Source organism: Peromyscus maniculatus, chromosome 4 (genome assembly GCF_049852395.1).
Source record: "Peromyscus maniculatus bairdii isolate BWxNUB_F1_BW_parent chromosome 4, HU_Pman_BW_mat_3.1, whole genome shotgun sequence".
Lineage (NCBI taxonomy): Eukaryota > Metazoa > Chordata > Mammalia > Rodentia > Cricetidae > Peromyscus > Peromyscus maniculatus.
In genome coordinates, this window is record NC_134855.1 from 122036917 (window position 1) to 122058277 (window position 21361).

Below are 21361 nucleotides of genomic sequence, written 5' to 3' on the forward strand. Positions count from 1 at the left end.
CCTTCCCAAAAGGCTCAACAGGCCGAAACCAAAGGGCACAGTTGAAAGATGACAAGAACCCCTGCCAGGCATGCTCTGTGTGTGTGCCTTGCCTGGGCTGCACCCCTGGAGGGTGTGGGGTGCTCTCATCCAGACCCAACCTGGCAAAGAGCTGAGAAGAACAGCCTTAGATCCGGGTAGCTTGGCCTGGGCCATAGCCACTTCTGGTGTGGTAGTCTGGGCAAGGCGTCAGAGCTGGGTGCAGTGAACTGGGAGCCTTGCTGGTCTTAGAGGACAGTGTGGAGGGTGCTAGCCTAACCCACCAGAGCTGCTCCTCCGGCCAGAGCTCTCCACGCTCAACCCCACATTTCCAATGCTGACGGCTACGTCAAGGTTTTCAAAGTGACATTGCAGATCAGACAGAACACAGCTGTGGCTGATCAGGCTGCTGTTACAGCCAGAGCTGGGGAGGACGCAGTCCCTGGACGAGGGAGCGCAACTGGCCAAGCAGCTGGGACACGGGATCAGACACGGCAGCTGCCGACCGGAAAATGGACGGCCTCCTCCCAGGCAGTCTGCACAGTGCAGCCCCTCCCATCTCTGCAGGTTTATCTGCTCCCAGTGCCTGGCAGAGGGCCAGAGGGAGCAGGCCGCCCTGTGTAACTGAGACTGGCAGGGCCTGGGTCATCACTGCAGCGGGAAACCCTGCAGAAAGCACAGGCATGAATGCCACCCTTGTGATGTCAGGGTCCTATGTCCTGGACTGGTCAGGTGAGAAAACAGGCTAACAAGGTCTGTATGTCCCACAGCTCTCTGTCTTGAGCAGGGGCCAGGTCTTCCCAAAGACGGGCAACGGAATGTAAACATCCTGGCCCCTGGCAGCTACCAGCCCAGCTTGGAGTTTCAGGCATACTGCACGACATGACTAAAGCATGGCATGCCCTGCTAAGCTGCGGTCTCTGCATGGATGTCAAGACGCCACCATCAAGTTAATCTCACATGCACACACACATACCCATGTCATACTCCTCTGCCCAGGACATAAGCCGACCTACCAGGGCAAGCTCAGTGCTCTGCTTCTGGGCTTCACTCTTGGCTTGATCCAGCTGAGACTGAGAGTCTAACAGAAGCTGCCTCAACTTCAGGGGAAACAGCAAGGTGAAGAGTAGAGGAGGAAAAAAAAAAAAGAAAACCGGTTCCAGTAAGCCTGTACCTTACCCTGAGATAGACCCCAAGCCCGGGGGATTGACACAGAAGGGGCAGGTGTCCTCCAGCTACCATTTCCTGTCAGCTGACTTAGGAATGATGGCACACCCAGGCTTCAGAAACACCTGCCCACTGTCTCTTGTTAAAGAGCACAAATTTGCAACCAAACTAGACTGCGGGCGCCAGGCTTGGGAGCTCGGCTCCTGAAACCAGAAGTCAGCAGCAGACTGAATCCAGTCCCAGCTAAAATGGACAGCAGCGAGCCTGGCAGAGAGGCCACAGGCTGAAGGGCCAGCCGGAGCAGGAAGTGCTACTCTCACAAACAAGGCTCTGCCCCTGGACACCTCGGGACTGTCAGTCCAAAGGGGCACCAGTGGACTTGAGGGGAAAGTCAGAAAAGCGAGCTTCTAGGGCTCCTATTGACAAGCTCTCAAACAGTACAGAAGGACCCCTGGGAATAACCCAGGCTTCATGGGGCAGAGGCCACTCAAGACCAAGACCTGGGAATGGTGGATTCACTCACCCCTGCCACCTCCTTGGCATAATTCTGGCACTCTGCACTGGCAGCTGCCATGTGCTTCTCCAGCTCCGCTTCCAGAAATGAAGTGTGTTCCCTCACCTGGACAGGGACAGACATGGACACGGGTCAGAGCCTCTCAGTGGCCAACAGGGGCCCTAATTATACAAGCGGGAATGATAGGTGCCAAGTCTGGCTGGCCCTGAAATATGTAAGGGTAAAAATGATACTGGGTAAACTGAGGTCAGAAATGGGGCAAGAAAGCCCCCCATTGAACTTCAAACCCAAATTCCAGTCCTGCTGGGTCCCCCAGAGTCCTCAGGCTCCAGGAGGGGTGGGGGAGCAGCTCTGACAGACTGGCAAAGCTTGGACAGAAGGCACCTTCCCAAAGGCCACGGCTTGCTGCAGTGGCTTGAAGAACAGCAGGTCCCCGTCAGCATGTCTGAATTCTAAGGTCTATAATCAAAGCCACTGCTGGGCAGAGCTGCACAGCCCATGGCTCTCAGGCCACTGAGGCTGTAAAAGCTTATCACTTAGGCTAAACAGGACAAAGCCCTTGCTCAGGAGAGCGACAGCCTCCTTGGGCACGAGGTCCATGAGGAAAAAAACAAGGACCCATGCAATCTCTGCATGACTGTCAGAACGCGACCAGCAAATTTATAAAACAACAGAAAGCAACCCTCAGGACAGAGGCAGACGTACCTGATCTGAGCTTTCCAGTTCTCCTTTTAGCTTCTCTACAATGTCTTCCAGCTGTTTCACTGTGACTCGTGACTACAAAGGGGAAGAGCCATCAGGCACGAGAGTCTGGGGGAGAATCCTCGGGTGCCCACCCATGCTGTGGAGCCCGCTGGGCTCTGGGGGAGCCGTACCTTCTGGAGCTCCTCCTCAGCAGCCCCCACCTTGGCCTTCCACACACGCTCTTCCTCCTCCACACTCTTCTGCAGGTCTTTGAGCATCCCCTCCTGGAGGGGAGGGGACACTGAGGCAGGCCCTCTCCCTCCTTAGCTTGACCCCAGAAACGTACACTGTATCTTCCTGACCCCCAGCAGCACTACTCTGCCCCACTGACTGCAGACTGGGTGTCACGGGGAAAGAAGCTGGCCCTGGCAGGGCTTTCCCAGGAAATGAGGTCTATAGCCCCCATTCCTACTGTTCTTGGAATCAAAGGGCTCAACCCCATTTACTCCAGGCCGACCTTGTCCTTCCCTGCCTGCTTGCCCAGGCATCCCTATTGTCACCATCTCTCCTAGCCCCAAACCTTAAACCCACCCTTGTTCTCGACTTAAAAAACAAAGACCCAAGAGCTTTGTCTATCCCCTTTTACCATTCAGCTAAAAAATGAGGCCCAGAGGATGCCAAGGGGCTACTTGAGGTCACACAGAACCATGCTATCATCTCCTGCCCTAAAGACTCCAAGCTCTCCTTCCTGGCAGTACCCTAGACACACCAAGCCATAGTCACCACCAGGGTTGGTCCTGGTTGCTTACCGTCTCCGCCAGGATGGTGCGGTACTGGTCACACTCAGCCTGCAAGGAGTTCTGGGTCTCTTCGGCCTCCTTCAACTTAGAGACTATGTCCTGAGGGCAGAGGGACGATCAGGAGTCTGGTTAGTCCTTTCTCTTGACGACTCACTGAAAAAACTGGGCTCCTGATTCCTAGGGGCCAGAGGAGGACCCATGCCCAGCAGCGTCACTCACCAAGGAGGGCTCCAGGGCAGCAGGTGGTTTCTTCAGCAGCTCCGAGCCCTTCTCTTTGACTTCTCGCAGCCATTCAGCATAGTTCTGCAAGGAAAAAAAAAAGGCATGGTGGGGCCAGATGCTCCCTGACAATAGTGGGGACCTGGGAAGTCATCCTTCTTCCTACCTGGTGTGCTGAAATGGAGAGGTCTGGGAGCAAGGCCAGCAGGACCTCCTTGGTCTGGGCCTCAGCCAAACGGAGCTGCTTCTCTGATTCCTCCTGGAGGGTGGGAGAGAGAAGGGCAGCACTCAGCCAGTCTATGCCCCCAGAAGGGCACATCCTCAGTGCTGCATGCGAGGGACAGGACAGAGGAGCTATGCTGTTTGGTCTATACCCCTGATTATTTGTGTGGACAGCAGACACTCAGGTCCCAAAACCTTTCCCTTTCCAGCTTGTGTGTGCAAAGATGTACACACATGTGTAAGGACCAAGCTGAAATGTACAGCTAGGGCAGGGTGGGGGCAGGAAGAGGCTAGAAGGTGCATGGTGTCCTAACAGGTGGAAACTGTGAAGGTGGAAACAGGGCATCCCCAGCAGCCACCAGGGTTAGGGCCAGTGGGAGACAGGGACAGAGGCCGAAGAGGCTCACCTCCAACTAGAGGAGGAGGAGAAGGGGACCAAATTCCCACCAGGCAGAGCTAAACCAACTTAAGGGACTGCAGTGAAGGTGACCCAAGCCTGACACTCCTCACTGGCCCTCCAGAGGGAGCCAGCAGCCTCTCCTCAAAGCATGACATCGGGAAAGGCCAGAGAAGAACTACAGGAGCCATGCAACAAAGCCTGGGGACAAGGGCCTCCTCATGCCCCCAAGGACAGAAGTCTGGGGAATGGCTCCAGGGAACTTTGGCCTAAAAAGTTTCATTTAAATCTGAGACAGACTGAACCCACTGGCAGTTCCACACCACTGGGCACGACTTGAGGCTTGGGGTGGCAAGGACCCAACCCTGTGAGCAGCACTTTGTCTATCTATACCTGGTACATGAAAGCAAACAATATGACATGTGAGGTGACCCTTTACCTCTATCTGCATGTGTAGACACAATCGAGTCAGGTAACAGCTCAGGCCACAACTTAAACATTTGCCACAACATGGGCCAGATGGTCATGGGTCATTTCTAGGACTAAAAGTCCAAGATTCCAGGAATCTGACTTCAGCTCTAAGACTGCAGTGTGGCCAAGGCTAGCCCTCCCCAAGTCTTCCTTTGGAGAACCCTCAGGCTTCCTGGGAGAACCATGAGAGAGTCACTGCAAGGCTTGTCCTATGGAGACGCACACTCCTTCCATTAAGTGACGCTGGCAGGAGAGAGCCTTTCACGTGGGATGGAGACGTGGGATGAGCACAGGTGTACAGGGAGCTTTAGGTGTCACTACTGCTGGGGATGAGACTCCATGTTGGCTCCTGGCCAACCAAGGGCCCCCGAGGACTCTGCTGCCCAGATGCTCACTGCTAAGATCATTTCCCTGAGATGCAATGTAATTTCAGACAGCCCGAGAAACAGGCAAGAATATTCACTTTAGGCCAGGATGAAAACTGCACAAAATCTCTAAGCTGCAAACCCTGGGCTTGCTCAGAGTCTGTGCTCCTCTCAACAGAGGAAAGGCATTAAGGGCACAGATTTCTTCTCTCCATCTTAAGGAAAAATGAAAAGGAAGGCAGGAGAAAGAGAAGGAAAGAAGAGATAGGAGCTTGGGGGACACTGAGGTGGACACAGGAGACACTCTGAGGCCAAGGCTAGCCCACCCATGGTTTGTGTTTCATGGTGTTTGCTAAAGCAGACCAGTACTGCTGCTCCAGTCTTGGCCTGACCAAAGTACTCAGGATGGACAGGTATTCCTACCTTGGCTTGGGTCAGAGAATGCAGCTTCTCTTCACAGGTCCGCTCAGCTAAGGCCAGTGCCTCCATGGCCTTCCAGTTCTTTTCACGGAGGTCCTAGAAGGAACCAGAGAAATTATAGCATGGTCCCCACTGGCTGCCTCAAGTTGGTCTCAGCAAAGGCAGGGCCCACAGAACCTCCCCTAGTAGGACCTGCCAGGGACTAGGTATCCTTTCCTTGGTCTATAGACACATGGCCTCTCAGAGCAGGTGCTCAATACAAAGACAGGAACTGTGGCCAGAGCAAAATGGTCAAGGCACAGGGTAAATAACCTGCCATTTCCAGGAAAGTAGAAGTGGGGAGCTAGCCTCTCTTCAGAGGGAAAGAGTTTTTCCTGCCTCCCAAAGAGAAAGCATGGCCCCTGGCACAGTTCTGGCCCAGAGATTCCCTGGGAAGCCTCGTTCTCTATGGGGCACTGTGACAAGGTAAATGCAAGCACAGCCTCAGTGGAGAGGTATGTCACCTGCTCAGCATGGCTCCTTCCTGTCTTCTAGCATTACCCTCCCTACCCTGAACTCCTCAGAGGGATCACAAGCCCGGAGCCAGGCCAACCAGCACGCTGCAACCCCAGCAGTTGTGGACTGTGTGGGAGTGGAGAGCCAGGAGAGAGACTTAGCACAGACAATGGGAAAGGAGCTGGGGAACGGCAGGTCCCATGGGGGCCTGGCCGGTCTCCTGTGTTTGCAGGTGATTTCGGGAGGACACAGCCCACAGCTCCTCTTTCCCACTTCATCCCACCCTTCTACTCACATTGTTCTTCCCTTTCTGCTGCTCCATAGCCTCCTTGAGCTCACTGGTCTCCTTCTCCAGACACGACACCTGTGACTCCAGCTCCTTGAGACTGGGGCGGGGGCGGGGAGGGGAGGTTTCAGTCTCTGCCTGGGCACCTGGCCCAGCTTGCCGTCCCTCCATCAGCCTGGGCATAAGCTTTCAGAACAGCCTGTCTCGCTGCCTAGCCTTTCTCCACTCACCAAAGTGCCAGGAGTCAGGGCACAGACCCGAGTGAGAGTCAGAAGTAAGGTTTTTAAGATCGTCTTTCTTCTAGCCCAGGCCCTACCTTGGCACCACAGACTACGCCAGCTGACCCTTCTCCCTGGTGCATGCCTGCCCTTAGAACTGTGCTCAGGACTCAGGGCAGTGCTGTGCCTTCCTCACTGGACTCTGGGCACCACTGTTCTAGCAGCTCTCAAAGGCCCACTGACTTCTAACTCTTCCGAGACTCACAAGCTCCTTCTCCTTAGTTCTGGAACTGAGGTTTGAGGAATTAGCTGAAGACAACCCATCACACATCTCTCCAGTGCTCTAAAAGCTATACTCAAGGCTCTTGGGAACGAGCCTCAAATGGACATCTTAATGTGGTACCTTCTGCACTAGATGATAAGACCCAGATATGTGAAACTCCAAGTCCAGAAGTGGTCAATTGTGGTGGTTTAAATAAAAATGGCCCCCATGGGCCCATAGGGAGTGGCACTATTAGGAGGTGTGGCTTTGCTAAAGTAGGTGTGGCTTTTGTTGAAGGAAGCATGTCACTCAGGGGTGGGCTTTGAGGTCTCAGAAGTTCAAGCCTGGCCAGTGTGTCACTGTCATTTTTCTGCTGCCTGCAGATCCAGAGGTAGAACTCTCAGCTACCTCTTCAGCACCATGTCTGTCTGCATGCCGCCATGCTTCCCACCAAGATGATAATGAACTACACCTCTGAACTGTGAGCCAGCCCCGATTAAAGTTTTCCTTTATAAGACTTGCTGTGGTCATGGTATCTCCACAGCAATAGAATCCTAAGACATCAATGACAGTCTGAACCACCAGCTTGAGCAACTCTGAGATGCTGGGAAGCCTGGCAGAAGAGCTGCCACCAGTCTAGGGGTGTAGGGGTGCAGGGGTCTGACTGCCAATGTCAGCTAGAGGAGAACACACATGTGCATGTTTCTTCTGGGAGGCCATGGTCAAAGCTTTCTGAAAACCACCATTCTAACTCACACTAACATCAGCTATAATGTCAGCACAGGCTGAACACACGGCCATCCTAACCACCCTGACTAATAACGACTCTGCCTAGCACAGCTTCCTGTTTTCAGGAATTTCAAGTCTGAATAGAGCAGACTTGGCTTTGAAGACCCTGGTGGGCTTTGCAGCTATAGGTTTCAGGCCCACGGAACCTTGATTCCACCCTCAAAGCTCCACTGGGATCCCTCAGCTACTCCCGCTAATGCCAGCATTACTTAAGAGTCTCTTCCGGCAGAACACCTCAAGCATGCCCAGGACAAGACCCCGAAGAAGCAGAGAACGAAGATCAGTGGCAAGGACACACTGACCATAACCTCCTTGGCAGTTGCTATCAAGTTCCAGAACATTTGGGGTTGACACTTCAGCTCAGAACAGGATGGCCCCACCTAAGCAACTTACAGATACACTGTTTCAGAAGGAAATCAACCAGTTTCTGCTAGACATACCAACACCAGGCAAGACATTAACAAGTCTTGTTTGGAATGTGACTTAGTTATCTTAGTAATGTACTGTGTTATACAAATATCTGAGGTGATTTGTTTTGATACAATGTCTTGTAATCCTCCTGCCTCAATCTCCAAAGTGTTAAAATTATAGGTGTGTCTTATCATGCCAGGTTTCAAAAATCCGATCTTAAAACACAAGAGAAAGCCCTGAATGAACACAACCTCTCCACCTTATAAACACCATCAGGAGATGTGATGTTTACCCACGCATTCTGAGAAAGGAGGTGGAGAGACTTGGTTTTTGGGTCTTCAAGTGGGTTCCTAGTTTCCTTCTTAACACCGCCCCCACCCCCAGTTTCAGAGCCCGGTGGACACGTGGGGACAGACAGGCTGTGGCTAGGGAGCTGCATTTGCTGCAAGGCACATGGGGAAACAACTCTTTGGCAGCGACAGCCAGAATGAGGGGTTTGTTGACTGCTATCCTAGGACACTTGCCAGTATTCAGGGAGATGAAGACCATCCTTCATGCCCCTCCTTCACGTGGCTGCTTTGGGATCGTAGACCATGGCAGCCAGCACTCACCTCCCAAGCCTGTGGGCATCTGACCCTGAGGCACTGGTCAAAAGGACTTGAGCCTGATGGGAGCTGGCCCATCCAGATAGTTTGGCCTTAGCACCAGCAAATAAACAGCCCTGAGAATGGCCTGGTGTGGGTCTGTGCAGCTACTGACACTGAGGGGAAGTAGTCTGGCCAGCAAGGAAGTCACCTCACAAAGGAAATGAGGTCTGTAATGTGCTCTGGACTACTCCAAAAGAAAGGGAGTACAGCATCCACTTCCTCATTTGACTTCTGGACCTCGAGCCTTAAAAACCCCTCGCCTTGAGGAAACTGAGAGCAACCCTGGACCACTGGAGCTCTCGGGAAGTCTTTCCCTCACAGAGCTCAATTTGCTCCTGGAGAGCGGCAGCAGCTTTCGCTGCCTGCCGTGTTCATCCAGGGACTTGGGCTATGGAAGCCTCAAGTGTTAAGGAGTGGAACCTTTAATAGGTGGGTTAGGGGGAGGCAGTTCAGTCATGGGAGTGTTGACCTAAAAAGGAATTGATTTCTATAAGGGCAAGCTGTTACAAACAATAAGCCTGACCCTGTCTTCCTGCCTCACCACGAGCAATTTCCTAATATAGACTCCTGCCATAGTGCTACTCACCATGATGTGATAGCCAAGGAAGCCCCTCACCAGAGGCCAGATACCAAATCTGCAAGCTAAGAACCTTTTCTTTTTAAGAGTCCCCAGCCTCGCATATTCTGCTGGAACAATGGAAAGCAGACTAATGCAAAACTCTTGCAAGGTGGCTTTGTTCCCTACCCAACTCTGTCTCCTGTTTTTTAAGTAACTGAAGGGACAGGTTAAGAAGGGGGACTCTAAAAGGGGTTCCCCCTTCCCCCCAAGACCCAAGCATTCCAGTGAAAGCTCCAGCTTCCAAGGGCCATGGCCAACCTGGGCTAAGCCCTGCAGCTCCTTAGAGCCCTCCTTGAAGCTTACCGAGTCTGCTGCTGGTCCGCCTCAGCTTGGCTGGCCTGAAAGAAACACACAAAGCTCCTTGGTTCCACGAGGCTCACACATGCAGGAACTGGGCAGGGTTGGAGGCCCTTTGCTCAGTGGAGTCCACCCTCACCTTGGGCTGTCCTGAGAAGGGACTGACCTGGGTGTTTTGGGCCTGGCCTGCTTCCAGAAGGGTCTCGATGGAACGGATCCTCTCTGTGAGCTGTGAGTTCTCTGCCCTGGCCTCCTTGAGCTGCCCGTGGAGATTACTCAGCTCCTCACACTTGTTTTTTACCTCTACCTCAGAAGACTGTAATTTGCTGTGCAGTTCTGTTTCAGAAGGGCAAGGAGAGAGGTCAGGGTCTGGAAATGCCTGGCTGGGTATCTCAGCTATTGCCTCCTCCTCCAACACACACAGCACACCAGGGGCTCCCTTTTGGGCTGTGCAATGTGCCCAGAGGCCTTAAAACCCATTTCCGCATGGAGCTTCTTGTGGACTGGTAAACAAAAGCATGCTGCGGCAGCGACATCTGTGAGCACGAGGTGAACTGACCCACCAACAGAAAACTAAGATCAAGCAAAGCACACTCAGTGCAAGCTGCACAAGATGCATTCTCTAGAAAACACTGGCTCATATGAGCTGGGACTGAGAGCCGAAGTCAGACACCTAGTGACTGTGCCGTCCCCAAGGCCCTGCTCTGGCCTTCTCTGTGGGGGACAGCCTCCTCCTATGGTCATTTCAGAAGTCCCACGGCTAAGATGGTCCAGAGCCTGACACTCCCCATCTCTCCCTAAGGCTGATCCTCAGGCTCAGTCCTAGGTGTTGCTTCCTGTTGCTTTCTGTCCCTCCACATACTGTCTGTCCAGAAGGCACTGTTGTGACCTAGTGCCCATGTCAGGGTGTTCAGGAGGAAGGGTGGGTAAGTGACTGATGGTCACATTCTTATCACCAGCACTGCCTAAGCCTCATCCAGCCCTTGTAGGCCCTGCCCGAGCCCTATGTCCTCAGCTCATGGTTAATCCTTCCAGGTTCTACTCTGTACCCAGTGGACACTCGTGGCCCTCTATGCTCTAGTTCCCACAGTGAGACAAGGTCACTGGGCAGACTCATCTGGGCCCCACCACAAAGAGCCACTAAGACTGCACTCACCTGCCACCCGCTGCTGCTGCTCCTGGGCCTTTTCAGCATCTGCCCGGAGGCTGGCATGGCTCGTCTGTGCCCGGCACAGCTCCTGGGTGACCTCCTCAAGGCGCTTCTGCAGAGCCTCTTCACTCTCTTTATGAGATGCCTGAGGAGGTACAGAGGGAAGAGGGCTGTGAGAAGCAGAAGAAGAGGCCTAGCTCCTGTAAGCTTGGAAGCTGAAGAGAGAGAACAAAGCTCTTTACATGGCTCTCCTATTCACTGTGGTCTCTGGATGGAGGGCCACTGACATGGTTCAGCAGGTAAAGGTGCTTGCCTCCAAGCATGATCATCTGCAGTTAGTTTTGGGAGCCACACGATAGGAGAGAATGACAGGACAGAGTAAGTCTTTCTAGATAATGGAGCCTGGATACATCCTCCCCAGCTAGCAGCCCTTCAGTGAGGACAACTGCTAGAGGAGAGCCCTTCTCTTGGGAGCTAGCTTCCCCATGGTGTCAGGTCTCTCCTGTGAAGCGGCCGGACACAAACAGGCACACACTTAAGGCATACGGCACTTCCAGCTCTTTCCCTTAGAAGTTCAGCCAAATAAAACTCAGTGTTCAGCCATGTCTAATCCATTTTTAGTCTGTATCCCAAAGACTTCCATGTCAATACAGACAGGGCCACCTCACCCTTGTTCAGAGCCATACAACTTTGATGTGCCTGATGTTCTCTGTTTTCCACTCAGTGGCAGAAAGGCCTTTCTCTGGTGATCTCACTCAATCCTCCTCAGGCCATCTGTCAATCATTTTCATACACCAGGCTCCTAGGGAAGGAGTACTGACAGGCCGAATCCTACAAACGGCCAGATAGATCTTTGCAGAACCCAAGTCTGTCTGGGGCACGGGTGGGTGAGGGGCCAGTCAACAAATAACTCTAGTTAGCTAAAGTGGTATTCCAAGTCATGCCTCAACCTTTTGAGGGGCTGACAGAATTGAAAACACCACTTTCCTTCTCTTCTAGGGCACAGGGTGTCTGCACAGGGTGGTTCTAGGCCAACCACTTCAGTAAGAGCCACAGAGACAGGGCTGACTGCTGTGGGATAATGCTCTTGTACACTGTAAAGATCTGTCACTCCTGTTGGCTTAATAAAATGCTGATTGGCCAGTAGCCAGGTAGGAAGTGCAGGCGACTAGGAAAATTCTGGGAAGAGGAAGGGCATCACCAGCCAGATGCAGAGGAAGCAAGATGAGAATGTCACACTGAGAAAAGGTACCAAGCCACATGGCTAAACACAGACCAGAATTATGGGCTATTTAAATGTAAGAGCTACTTAGTTACAAGCCTGAGTAATAGGCCAAAGAGTTTATAATTAATATAAGCCTCTGTGTATTATCTGGAACTGAACGGCTGTGGGACCAGGCGGGACGGAAACGTCCCTCTGTAGTTGAATGCAGTGATAGGGCAGCCCTTACTAAGGATGTGCCCCTTCAGCTAGAGAAAAGTGTGCACTATCCAGGGGGAAGTTGGCGTGGCTTTAGGGTAGGTAATGTTTTCTCTGGCTCAGCTCCAAGTAAAGGCACAAAAGCAGCGCCTCCTAGTGAGCAGGCCTGCTTCTCCTCTGCCCTTCCGTCACAGCAGGAGCCTGCTAGCCTACCTGGGCTCTGCTATCCTCACTGCTGTGTCGGTCCTGACAGGAACAGGACAGAGATGTCACCTGTGCAAGAAGACCACAGCCCGTCTATGTCTCTCTTTTCATTAAAGAGGAGAACCAATCCCGACTGCAGGGAGACTGCATGTTTTTCTTCTTGTGGCCAGCATTAACTACAGTACTCATTTCAACAAGCAATCACAGGAAATCCATTCATCTACAGAAATCAAAAACTTTAAAACTTTAACAGAAGGCACACATATACATCTTAGACATCAAGTCTTTTAGCCCGGAAGAAGGTGGTCAACACAGCCAATCACATCAAAGAATCCCAAAGGCTAGTCCTATGCTAGGCCAACTGGCTATGAACTCCCATAAACACTGCTGGGACTTTAAACTTCAGTCCAACCTGGGACAAGGAGCCAGGACAGGTACCATTAATGCCCTCAAAAAACATTTTACACTTCCTTTCTGCCAAGCCTGAGAGATGGCTCTGGGGTCAGGGTTAGGGCCACCTCCTGATGTCCATGCTCTGGGAACCAACCCAGTAGGCCTCCCCTGCCTGCCCTGGGCCCTGAACAGCTAGCTGACTCACAGTGAAGGAGCAGCAGGCGAAGGAAGCACAGAATGGAAAGAGCCCTTTCCTTCCGGTCATCCTCAAAGTCACACTGCCCAACAGGTGCTACTCTCAGGCCCAGGAACAGAGAGGAGCAAGGCTCAGTTCTGACTGCCTCAGCCTAGGCCAATCTGTCTTCACACAAGCTATTAGGAGCATCAGAAGCCATAAGGCCTGGAGGCTGACTCAAGCCCTGTGGGTGTTACCCAGCATGCTATGCGGACAACCTCCCTCCCTCTTTCTGAAAGAGACTAGGCATCCTTGGGAAACAGCTTCCAAGCCACAGCATCTCCAGCCAGTTAGCTCACTGGCCACTCCAGAGCTGCAGGAGCCGGACTCAGATCCAGATTCTGACTCTGCGATGTCCTGGCCATGTAAACTTTGGGTAGTTGTTTCACTTCTCTGGGTCACAAGCATCCCTGTGAGTAAATGGCAGATGCCAACAACAGTTCCTACCTCATAGGGTAGGTTACAACATTAGCTGAGCTAACTGATACTAAGCACTTACACTGATGCTTAGCACACCGCATTTACTGTACACTACGGCTCTTAACAAGGCAAAGGTCAAGGGTTAAGCCCTAAACACTGACTACGTCTCTAGCTGTTCGTTCTAACTGGAAAGGGATGACTCAGTATGACCAGGCACTGTTCCTGCTATTCAGTCAGGTTTGGTGGGCAGTGACTAGATGCTGAGGTGGCTACCACTGCTACTCACCTGCAATTGTAGGAGCTGCTTCTCAAAGGTGGCTGCCTTGGCTTCCAGAGCTTTCCGCTGTTGCTCCTCCTGCCGGGAGGCCTCCGACTTTTCCACTAGCTCCTTGCTGACCTTGCTAAGCTCCTGTCGGAGCTTTGCCAGTTCTGTGTTCTGCCTGCAAGACAGTCCCCAGCCCCAGTTGAGGAAGGTGATAGAGACTGGCAGCTGGTCCCTCCTTCAGGCTTATCTGCCCTTTACTATTTTAGTGCCCAAGTCTTAGGGCCATATCTAAGAGTCTTTTGCATGTCAACCATGTGGCTTTTGGTGTGGGTTTTACTGAAAATGGGTTGCCAATATAGTATGTGGACCAAAGAGAGCAAAAGGCCTCTCCCAGACACCACTGGAAACTCAGACAGGTGCAAGGCACCTCCCCTGACCCCTGCAGTGCTGGGCAGCAGTCCACAAACTCCGTGAGTCTCACTTCACTGGCAGAGGAGACAATGGCCAGGCTAGAAGAGTGCCTCCTGAAGACACTGATGGCACTTGTCCTGGCTCCTTGTTCCAGAAGATGACCAGGGAGGTCACTCAAAGCTAGAGATCAAGGCACTTACAACGAAGTGCCTTCAGTTTGGCACTTTAAAGTGGGTCTCAGGCCTTAAGAACATTCTGGAATTTCAGGAAACTTACTGAAAGGAAAGTTTGAGACTAATCAAATGTCTACCTCTATCACTAGCACAGAGAAAGCATAAGACAAGACAAGGGGACAGACAGAAGTGTAAAACCTGGCTGAGAGCTGCTGTGCTCCATTGACAGATGGGGTCCCTCCTCTCTGACTCAGGGTTTCCTAACTGTACCAGCGACTAGACGACAGAGCCTTTAGCTCAAGCACCGTACAGTGCAGAAATCCAAGTGACCTGGAAAGGGTGCTGTGGCACCTTCCTGGGACCGCTTAGGACTTGGAGATGGAGATAGTGTTGGTAAAAGCCACTTGGCTGCTGTGCGCACCCTCTACTGGGGGAGTTTCTGGACTGAGGGGAGGCAGCAGCTGCCAATTCCCCAAACTTCAGAACTTCCTCCAGAAAGTGACAGCAGATTCCACATGACAGACAATGCCAGAGTTCCTCAGCCCCCAAGCCCTCCCAGTGGAGGACTGGGACCACAGCAGGTCCTTGTAATACCTATACTCTCTTCTAGAACAAATCTGGCTTCAATACTGTGACAACCCCCTCTCCATACCATGTATGCCAGCAAGGATGCATGGCAGGTTGGCACTCATCGGCTCTGAGACATCAATGACGTGAGGGGCTCTGGGCCAGCTGCCCAAAGACTCAACTGCTCAGAACCCACATAGATGCTGGATGGGGGGCAAGTGGAAACAACAGGCCCACATCCAGAAAGACACTAGACTGTATCTGCTATAGCCCACAATACACCCACTAAATGCACCCATGTCCTAAGCCCTAGGGATCATGGTACCACGGTTTCTACATGGGACCCTCAACTTACTTGCTTTCCACCTGGCTGGTAGCCTGGTTCAGGGCATCCCTCAAGATGGAGTTCTCCTGCTGTAGGCGGGCCAGCTGGGTGTTGGGGCCATTCTCCAGCTGCTCCTGAAGTGTGCGGATCTGAAAAGTTACCGACAAGAACATCAGCCACACACAGAAAGCTGATGCTGGCCCAGTTTGGTCACACAGCTCAGAGTGGAAGGCTGGAGGCTACATCTGCTCCAAGGAGTGTGCATTAAGCAAGGGGCCCAAGCATGGAGCCACTCTAGTGTCAGAGTCTCAGGGACAAGTAAGTGTGGGCCTCCTGCACCATCACCCATAACACATCTCTTCTCTCTACCCAATGCCACAGATGTATGTACATGGACCTGAGGTCACACAGGTGTACTATTGAGAGAAAAAAAAAGCACATGGCCACAAAGTACAACTACCTCAAGGAGGGCTCATCTCCTGCCTTCTGAACCCACATGGGAGACATGGGAGACATGCAGCAGGGAGGCAGTCATGACCAGAGTGAGCCAAGCATAGGTTTCAGAAGATGAATGTTAGGCTCTGACACTGAGGGCCAGTCTAGACAGGGAGTCACCAGTGCTGGTCTCCAGACCCAGGTAAAGGGATGTTCAGGTCTCCTCCTTTATGGGATCCTCCCAACCACACAGAGTAGAATCAGCATCACTCCAGCCTCGCCTGAAAGCCTGATCCTCAGGCACCACCTGATGCAAGGCTCTTTTGAAAAGGTGCTCCTTAAAATATATGTTAAACCTTCCTGGTTATTAAGCTCAGACACGTACAAGAGCATCCAGCCAATTCAAGCTCAGCAGACTTCCTCAGCCGCCACTCACTCCCTGTGCCCCCACCTCACCCGGCCCTCTCCTTCCCTGCGCCTACCTTGCCCTGCAGCTGTTGCACCTCCTTCATATGGTCCCGGTAGCTGGCCTGCATCCGTGCCTGCACAGCTGCCATCTCCTGCTCCCGGGCTACCAACTGCTTCTTCACCTTGGCCTCCCCAGCTGCAGCTTTGGCCTTCTCTGAAGCCATCTCCTAAGAAGAAACGGCGGGTGGGAGTGAGAGAGCTGACCAGGCAGGCAGAGACAGGGCCAGAGTGTTTTCCTGAAAAGCACTGGAAGGGCAATGTTTTAAATGGAGTTTGGTTCTGTCTAGCCTGGAAGATGAGTATTGTCACCAGCACCCATTGGTGCTCTGTTGCCACATTTTTTTTTGGGACCTGGCGCCATTCCATAGGCTTAGTGAGCCCCTGCATAGACTTGCAGGTTGTCCACAGACTTTCCGCCAGATAGAGGCTGGACCCGTACTACCTCCCATCCCAGCTCAGTACCCAGTAGTGTCTGGCTGGTGTATGAAGGCCTTGGGCTCCTCAGCTGAGCAAAGCCCTATCTTACAAGGCCTCATGCTCCGGCACTGGAGTGGACACACAATGGTCTAGTCCAGAGTGTGGTACCTGGCAAGACAACAGCTGGAACGGTTTTCCAGAAAGTTTTGCCTTCCTTGGCGTGGAGTCTTGAAAGCCTCACCTGAGCCCTGAACATTTAAAAGGGCTAGGGATGGAGCTCCCAAGAATACCCAAGCCCATAAGCGCCTTTAGACACTGCTCACACTGGTCATGGGCCCAACTCTGTCAGGACCTTCCACATGAGAGTAGCCGACTGCAGATAACTAGCATTCTCAGTACATCCAGGCCAGGCCTTCTGGCATGACTCCAAGAAAGATCACTAAGCAAGACCCCTTTTCCAAGTATAAAAATGTCCCTATATGAATAAATGAAATGTGGAAGGGACTGAACGTGAAACACAGAGCCTATGACTCTCACTGGCTCCTGTGAGAATTAAGGTAAGTAAGGAGAACTTCCATATGCTCAGTAACATTTTCTCATATAATTTCTCATTGGTTGGGGCTAGGAGATATAACACAAGAATGACATAAACATTCTGGCTCTGTTGAAATTGTCCACAATTTCAAGGGCATAAGGAAGATTAAGGCAGACAAAATGATAAATATCTAACTATTTACAAAGGGAAGATACAAGTACCAACAAAAGCTCCTCCCTCAGCTGCAAGCCAGCTGAGGACCTCAGTGGCCACTTGCTCACAAACAGCCTGCTAGGCTGGACCAAGCACGGTCAGAGTGTTTGCTCTACAAGGCTCACAGTCTGCCAAATGCAGGTCTGTGGCAATTATAATGATCACCTCCATGTGAGAATTCCATTAAGATTTCTGGGAACCGAGCCGGGCGTGGTGGCGCACGCCTTTAATCCCAGCACTTGGGAGGCAGAGGCAGGCGGATCTCTGTGAGTTCGAGGCCAGCCTGGGCTACCAAGTGAGCTCCAGGAAAGGCGCAAAGCTACACAGAGAAACCCTGTCTTGAAAAAAACCAAAAAAAGATTTCTGGGAACCAAAGAGGGCTGGGAACCAAAGTCATACGGGATATTAAGAAAATGTGCAACCCACCAGGGAAGTAGAGGAGCCCCTCAGAGGAGGCAAGAAAGAGTAGGGTATACTGGGAACAGGCAGCCATCCAGAGAAGAGGGGAAGGTCAGATGCAGAGGGCTACTTCTCAGGGTGCAGACTTGGAGATGGAGACTAGGAGCTAGTGCCAAAGCATGAAAGAGGTTTAAACAGAGATCAGCCCTGGGTCTCCTGAGCTTAGAGGAAACCGGATGCAGTTAGGAGACAGAGGATCACAGCTGGACATTGGCATTAAATCTGGATCAGAGCCAAGGCCCAAACTCTGGAAGATGAGGTAGGTAACAAAAATCAAGGCTTCTGGACCTGCAGCCCACACCAAGAACAGATTCTACTGCCTCAGCCAAAGGAGGATGGGACATGAATCTAGACCTAATGAATCTGTCTGGAAATCAGGTGCTACTGTGGTTTTTGAAACCATATCACACAGCCACCTCTGAGGGAGAGCGTGGACACGGAGTGGCCAGCACAGAGGTAAGGTCTAAGAGGCCTTACTTCCTTCATACCTGCCATCCTGTCCTTGGTGAATGTGATTTCAGAATGGGAAAGAGCCCATTCTATCAGAGGTTGCAACCTCCTCATCCATCCTGCCTTAAGCCCTTTCTAAATTAAAGGGCACAGACACAGCTAACTAGCCAAGCAGCACCCAGGCCGCCAGAGGGGCCACCACTGCTGCAGCCTCTGGTCGGTGACTTGGGGAGTCAGCAGGTTCCCATCGGGACTTCTGTCTATTTACAAAGAGGGTATCGGGGCGGGTGGTTTTGTTCTGTTTTGCTATCAAGTTGACATACTCTGGAGTCATCTGAAGACTGTCAGTTATGCTGCCCCTGGACAAGGAGTCCTGAGCAAGCCTCCATGGCTTTCACTTCAGTTCCTGTCTTGAGTTCCTAGCCTGACTTCCCTCAGGGATGGAGTGTGAATTCAGAGTTCTAACATGAAATAAATCCTTTCCTCCTGAGTTGGTCATGGTGTTTAATTAGAGCAATAGAAACTCTAACTAAGGCAGAAGGTACAGAAGAATAGCTCCCCAGAACGGTGGACTCTGATCCAGATGGTATGCTAGTCATGTGACCTGCGAAGTGGGAGGGCTCTGCCAAACTCCCTGGTATAAACAAACTCACCCTTACTGCAGCCTAGGCCGAAACCCTAACATGAAGTGTGCACAGAATGAGGAGGAGACGGTGCATGCAGCTGTGCTAAGCCAGGACAAGTAGTTAAAGGCTGCATTTCCAGTAATCCCGGACAGCTCAAGGAAAGGCCATGTGGTGACACCTTGGGAGGTAGGAAAGAAGGCCACTGAACCCTAGGAGAGGTCCCTGGTGGGTGACTAGCTTGTTTCTCAACCAACTTTTCTGTCTAGCTCAGAGGGGCAACCACTGAATTGAGGACAAAGTCAATCTGCCTCATGTCTAGTTTGCCTCAAGTAACCAGATGGGAGTACCTAAGGGAAGGGCTATGTCTAAGATAGTGCCAGGTATTTATTGACCCAGGCCATCTCCCTGAGTCTGCTGCCTGGGACAGAGAAGGCAGAACCCAGGGAGAGGGCAAGAAAAAACCCACAGCATCTGGCCCAAGAGACAACTTTCTAACTTAAAGGATACCAGGCCCATGAAGACTCCCCTTCCCCTCCCCTCCATATCTTCTTGGGATGCTCTGACACCCACCTCTCGGAAGCAGAGAGGCAAGGGAGAGGCTTCAATTAGTTCAGCAGTGAATGACTGACTATCCATGCCTGGGGACCTGGCATAGCCTGAACAATGCCCAAGCCTGCCTCATAACCACCTGCCATTCAGAGTCAAAACCTTCCAGCCAGCCACAGGTAGCCAAGAACTCCTCTGTATACCACTCCACTGATGTCAGAAACAAGGAGGAAAAGCAACCTCTGCCCCAGTTCTCACGACAACCACCCTGGATTAAGTGTGCACCTCCTCCTTCCTAAGTGCACTCAACTCAATGGATGACTTGTCACCCTAGGAACCACCACAATCTGAGGTCCTTCCTGGTCTCTGCTGAGCTGCAGGTATTCTTAGACCACATGGGAGGGATCCCCAATACCATACCTGGGTGGACAGCACAGAATCTCTAGTCAAAATATTCTTGGCTTAGTAAGAGCCATATGCTAGGCAGACAAGCCTAGCCTGTCAAAGCCACCTGTCCTGATGACCAAGGGCAGCTGTGGCCCTGGGGCAGGGGGTCCTCAGAGAACAGAGAGAGGAGGGGCTGCCTCACTTCTGAGTTTAGACAGTACCTTGTTAAGTTCCCTTAGTTTGCTCTTGGCAACAGCTGCATCTTCTTGCTCTGTAGCTAGTAGCTTTTCTTTCTCTTCTAGCTGGCGTTTCAGAATTGCTACAGGGTCACCCTTCTGAGTGGCCTAAAAATGTTGACAAAGCCATGTTAAAGGAGAACAGAAAGATACATAGTTCCCCCCACTCTGGCAGTAAAATAAGAGAACCGCAGGTAGGTAGCATGGTCTTCAAGGTAAGTGGCTCCATCTGACTCTAGACACCGCCATGGGAACTGACGGTCCTGCTAAGCTACCCAGCCTTCAGGAACTCCCAGACCTTGTGTACATGGGCGCTTGGGGTAGTTTTCATAAGCATGGTATTTCCAGCCTTAAAGACAGTACATGCAGGCTGCAGGCCACTGGCTGCAGTGTGGGAGCTAGAACAGGAAACTTGTACTCTAAGGACACGGTCTGAGGTAAGCTAGGACTCCAGCTACTTTGACCTCCAACACTTATGTCCAGGAAACACCCCCAGTGCTTACTTGCTAAGGAGCTCCCAGAATCAGGGAGAATATACAGAGCATGTCATCCCCAAGTGACAGCCAGGAAAGGACTATCCCCAATATCTCCAGCCACTGAACTGACCAGCAAAGTTACATCCTAACTAGTCAAGGAACAAACCCTCGCATACCTCACTTCCTAGAACAGTTCACTGGCCAGGGGCACTAGAGAGTAGAAAGCAGTCTTTGAACTTGCCCTTATAGCACAAGGGGCATGTCACAGGGCTCTGTCACACACTGTGTCCAGATTTCTTTCCTTGTACTTTGGCCCAAGCCAGCTGGGCCAGATCCCATGTTCTAAGCCCAGAGGCACATGCAACCCCAAGGCCCTGCTCTGCCTTCTGGGCGGGCAAGCAGGGCAGATCACGGACAGCTGACCCAGGCGGCCTGAGCACAGGCAACAATGGCAGGATTCTCTAGAAGTGGAAACTGTTGCAGGGCCATTCTCTTTGCAGTTTGTCAAGCTGGGCATGGCTTGTCAAGCTGGGCAGAGGCAGGACTGAGTCAGATGCTGATCTCTGGGGGAAAGGTACGCATGCCAGCCCTGCAGTGGCCTACCTTATGCCAAGTGTCCTGAGTAACTCCAGTCTTCTCAGACAGAATCTCAATAAGCCGCTGGGCCTCGCCTTCACTGAACACCATGCTTCCAACTGTGGAGACCAGTGTCTTGTAGGGCAGGAAGAGGGGGCTGTCGCAGTCTGAGGGTCCTGAAGGGGGAAGGAGCAGGGGCTTACATTCTACCCCAAAACAGGGGGTATACAACAATGTCCATCAAAAGGTGGCCCTGGTCAGAGGCAAGCAGAACTGTTCCACACCTCAGAACAGCAGGCTGGTACAGTGGGCTTTTTTTTATAAATGATGGGGCCACATCCCCAAAGAGTCTCAGCCAAGGCTAAGAGAAACATCCTCATTTTCTCTTGGTAATAGGGATCAAAGGCACAGCTCAGTCCATGCTAAGCAGGCACTCTGCCATTGGGCTACAGACAGCCTTCGTCCTTTCTTCCTCCTCCTTTTTAAATCAAGACAAAGCTGTGCAGGGAGGGAGGAGTTTTGTTGACAGAGCTGATCACACACAAAGCCCTGGTTCAAGCTTTGGCGCTGCACAACCCAAGGATGCTCCAGAGAGGAAGGCAGCAAGGCCAAGGTCATACTCTACTCTATAGGGAAGCTGAGGCCTATCTGAGCTAAATTAGACCATGCCTCA

At 52.1% G+C, this 21361-nt stretch overlaps 1 protein-coding gene across 4 annotated transcripts in view; it reads right to left on the reverse strand.

Moving 5' to 3' along the window:
- Positions 1 to 21361, reverse strand: part of Rrbp1 (ribosome binding protein 1) — a 65296-nt gene that overhangs the window by 3749 nt on the left and 40186 nt on the right. For all 4 annotated transcript variants that reach the window (XM_076570761.1, XM_076570760.1, XM_076570759.1 and 1 more), the window contains 17 exons: positions 20716 to 20864; positions 19622 to 19744; positions 15782 to 15934; positions 14895 to 15013; positions 13410 to 13563; positions 10458 to 10596; positions 9468 to 9637; positions 9308 to 9342; positions 6068 to 6158; positions 5281 to 5373; positions 3569 to 3661; positions 3403 to 3486; positions 3193 to 3282; positions 2575 to 2667; positions 2405 to 2476; positions 1709 to 1804; positions 1035 to 1118 (listed from right to left, as the gene is read on the reverse strand). In XM_076570761.1, coding sequence (XP_076426876.1) covers positions 1035 to 1118; positions 1709 to 1804; positions 2405 to 2476; positions 2575 to 2667; positions 3193 to 3282; positions 3403 to 3486; positions 3569 to 3661; positions 5281 to 5373; positions 6068 to 6158; positions 9308 to 9342; positions 9468 to 9637; positions 10458 to 10596; positions 13410 to 13563; positions 14895 to 15013; positions 15782 to 15934; positions 19622 to 19744; positions 20716 to 20864 — 1838 coding nt within the window. The remainder of the gene's footprint in view (positions 1 to 1034; positions 1119 to 1708; positions 1805 to 2404; positions 2477 to 2574; positions 2668 to 3192; positions 3283 to 3402; positions 3487 to 3568; positions 3662 to 5280; positions 5374 to 6067; positions 6159 to 9307; positions 9343 to 9467; positions 9638 to 10457; positions 10597 to 13409; positions 13564 to 14894; positions 15014 to 15781; positions 15935 to 19621; positions 19745 to 20715; positions 20865 to 21361) is intronic.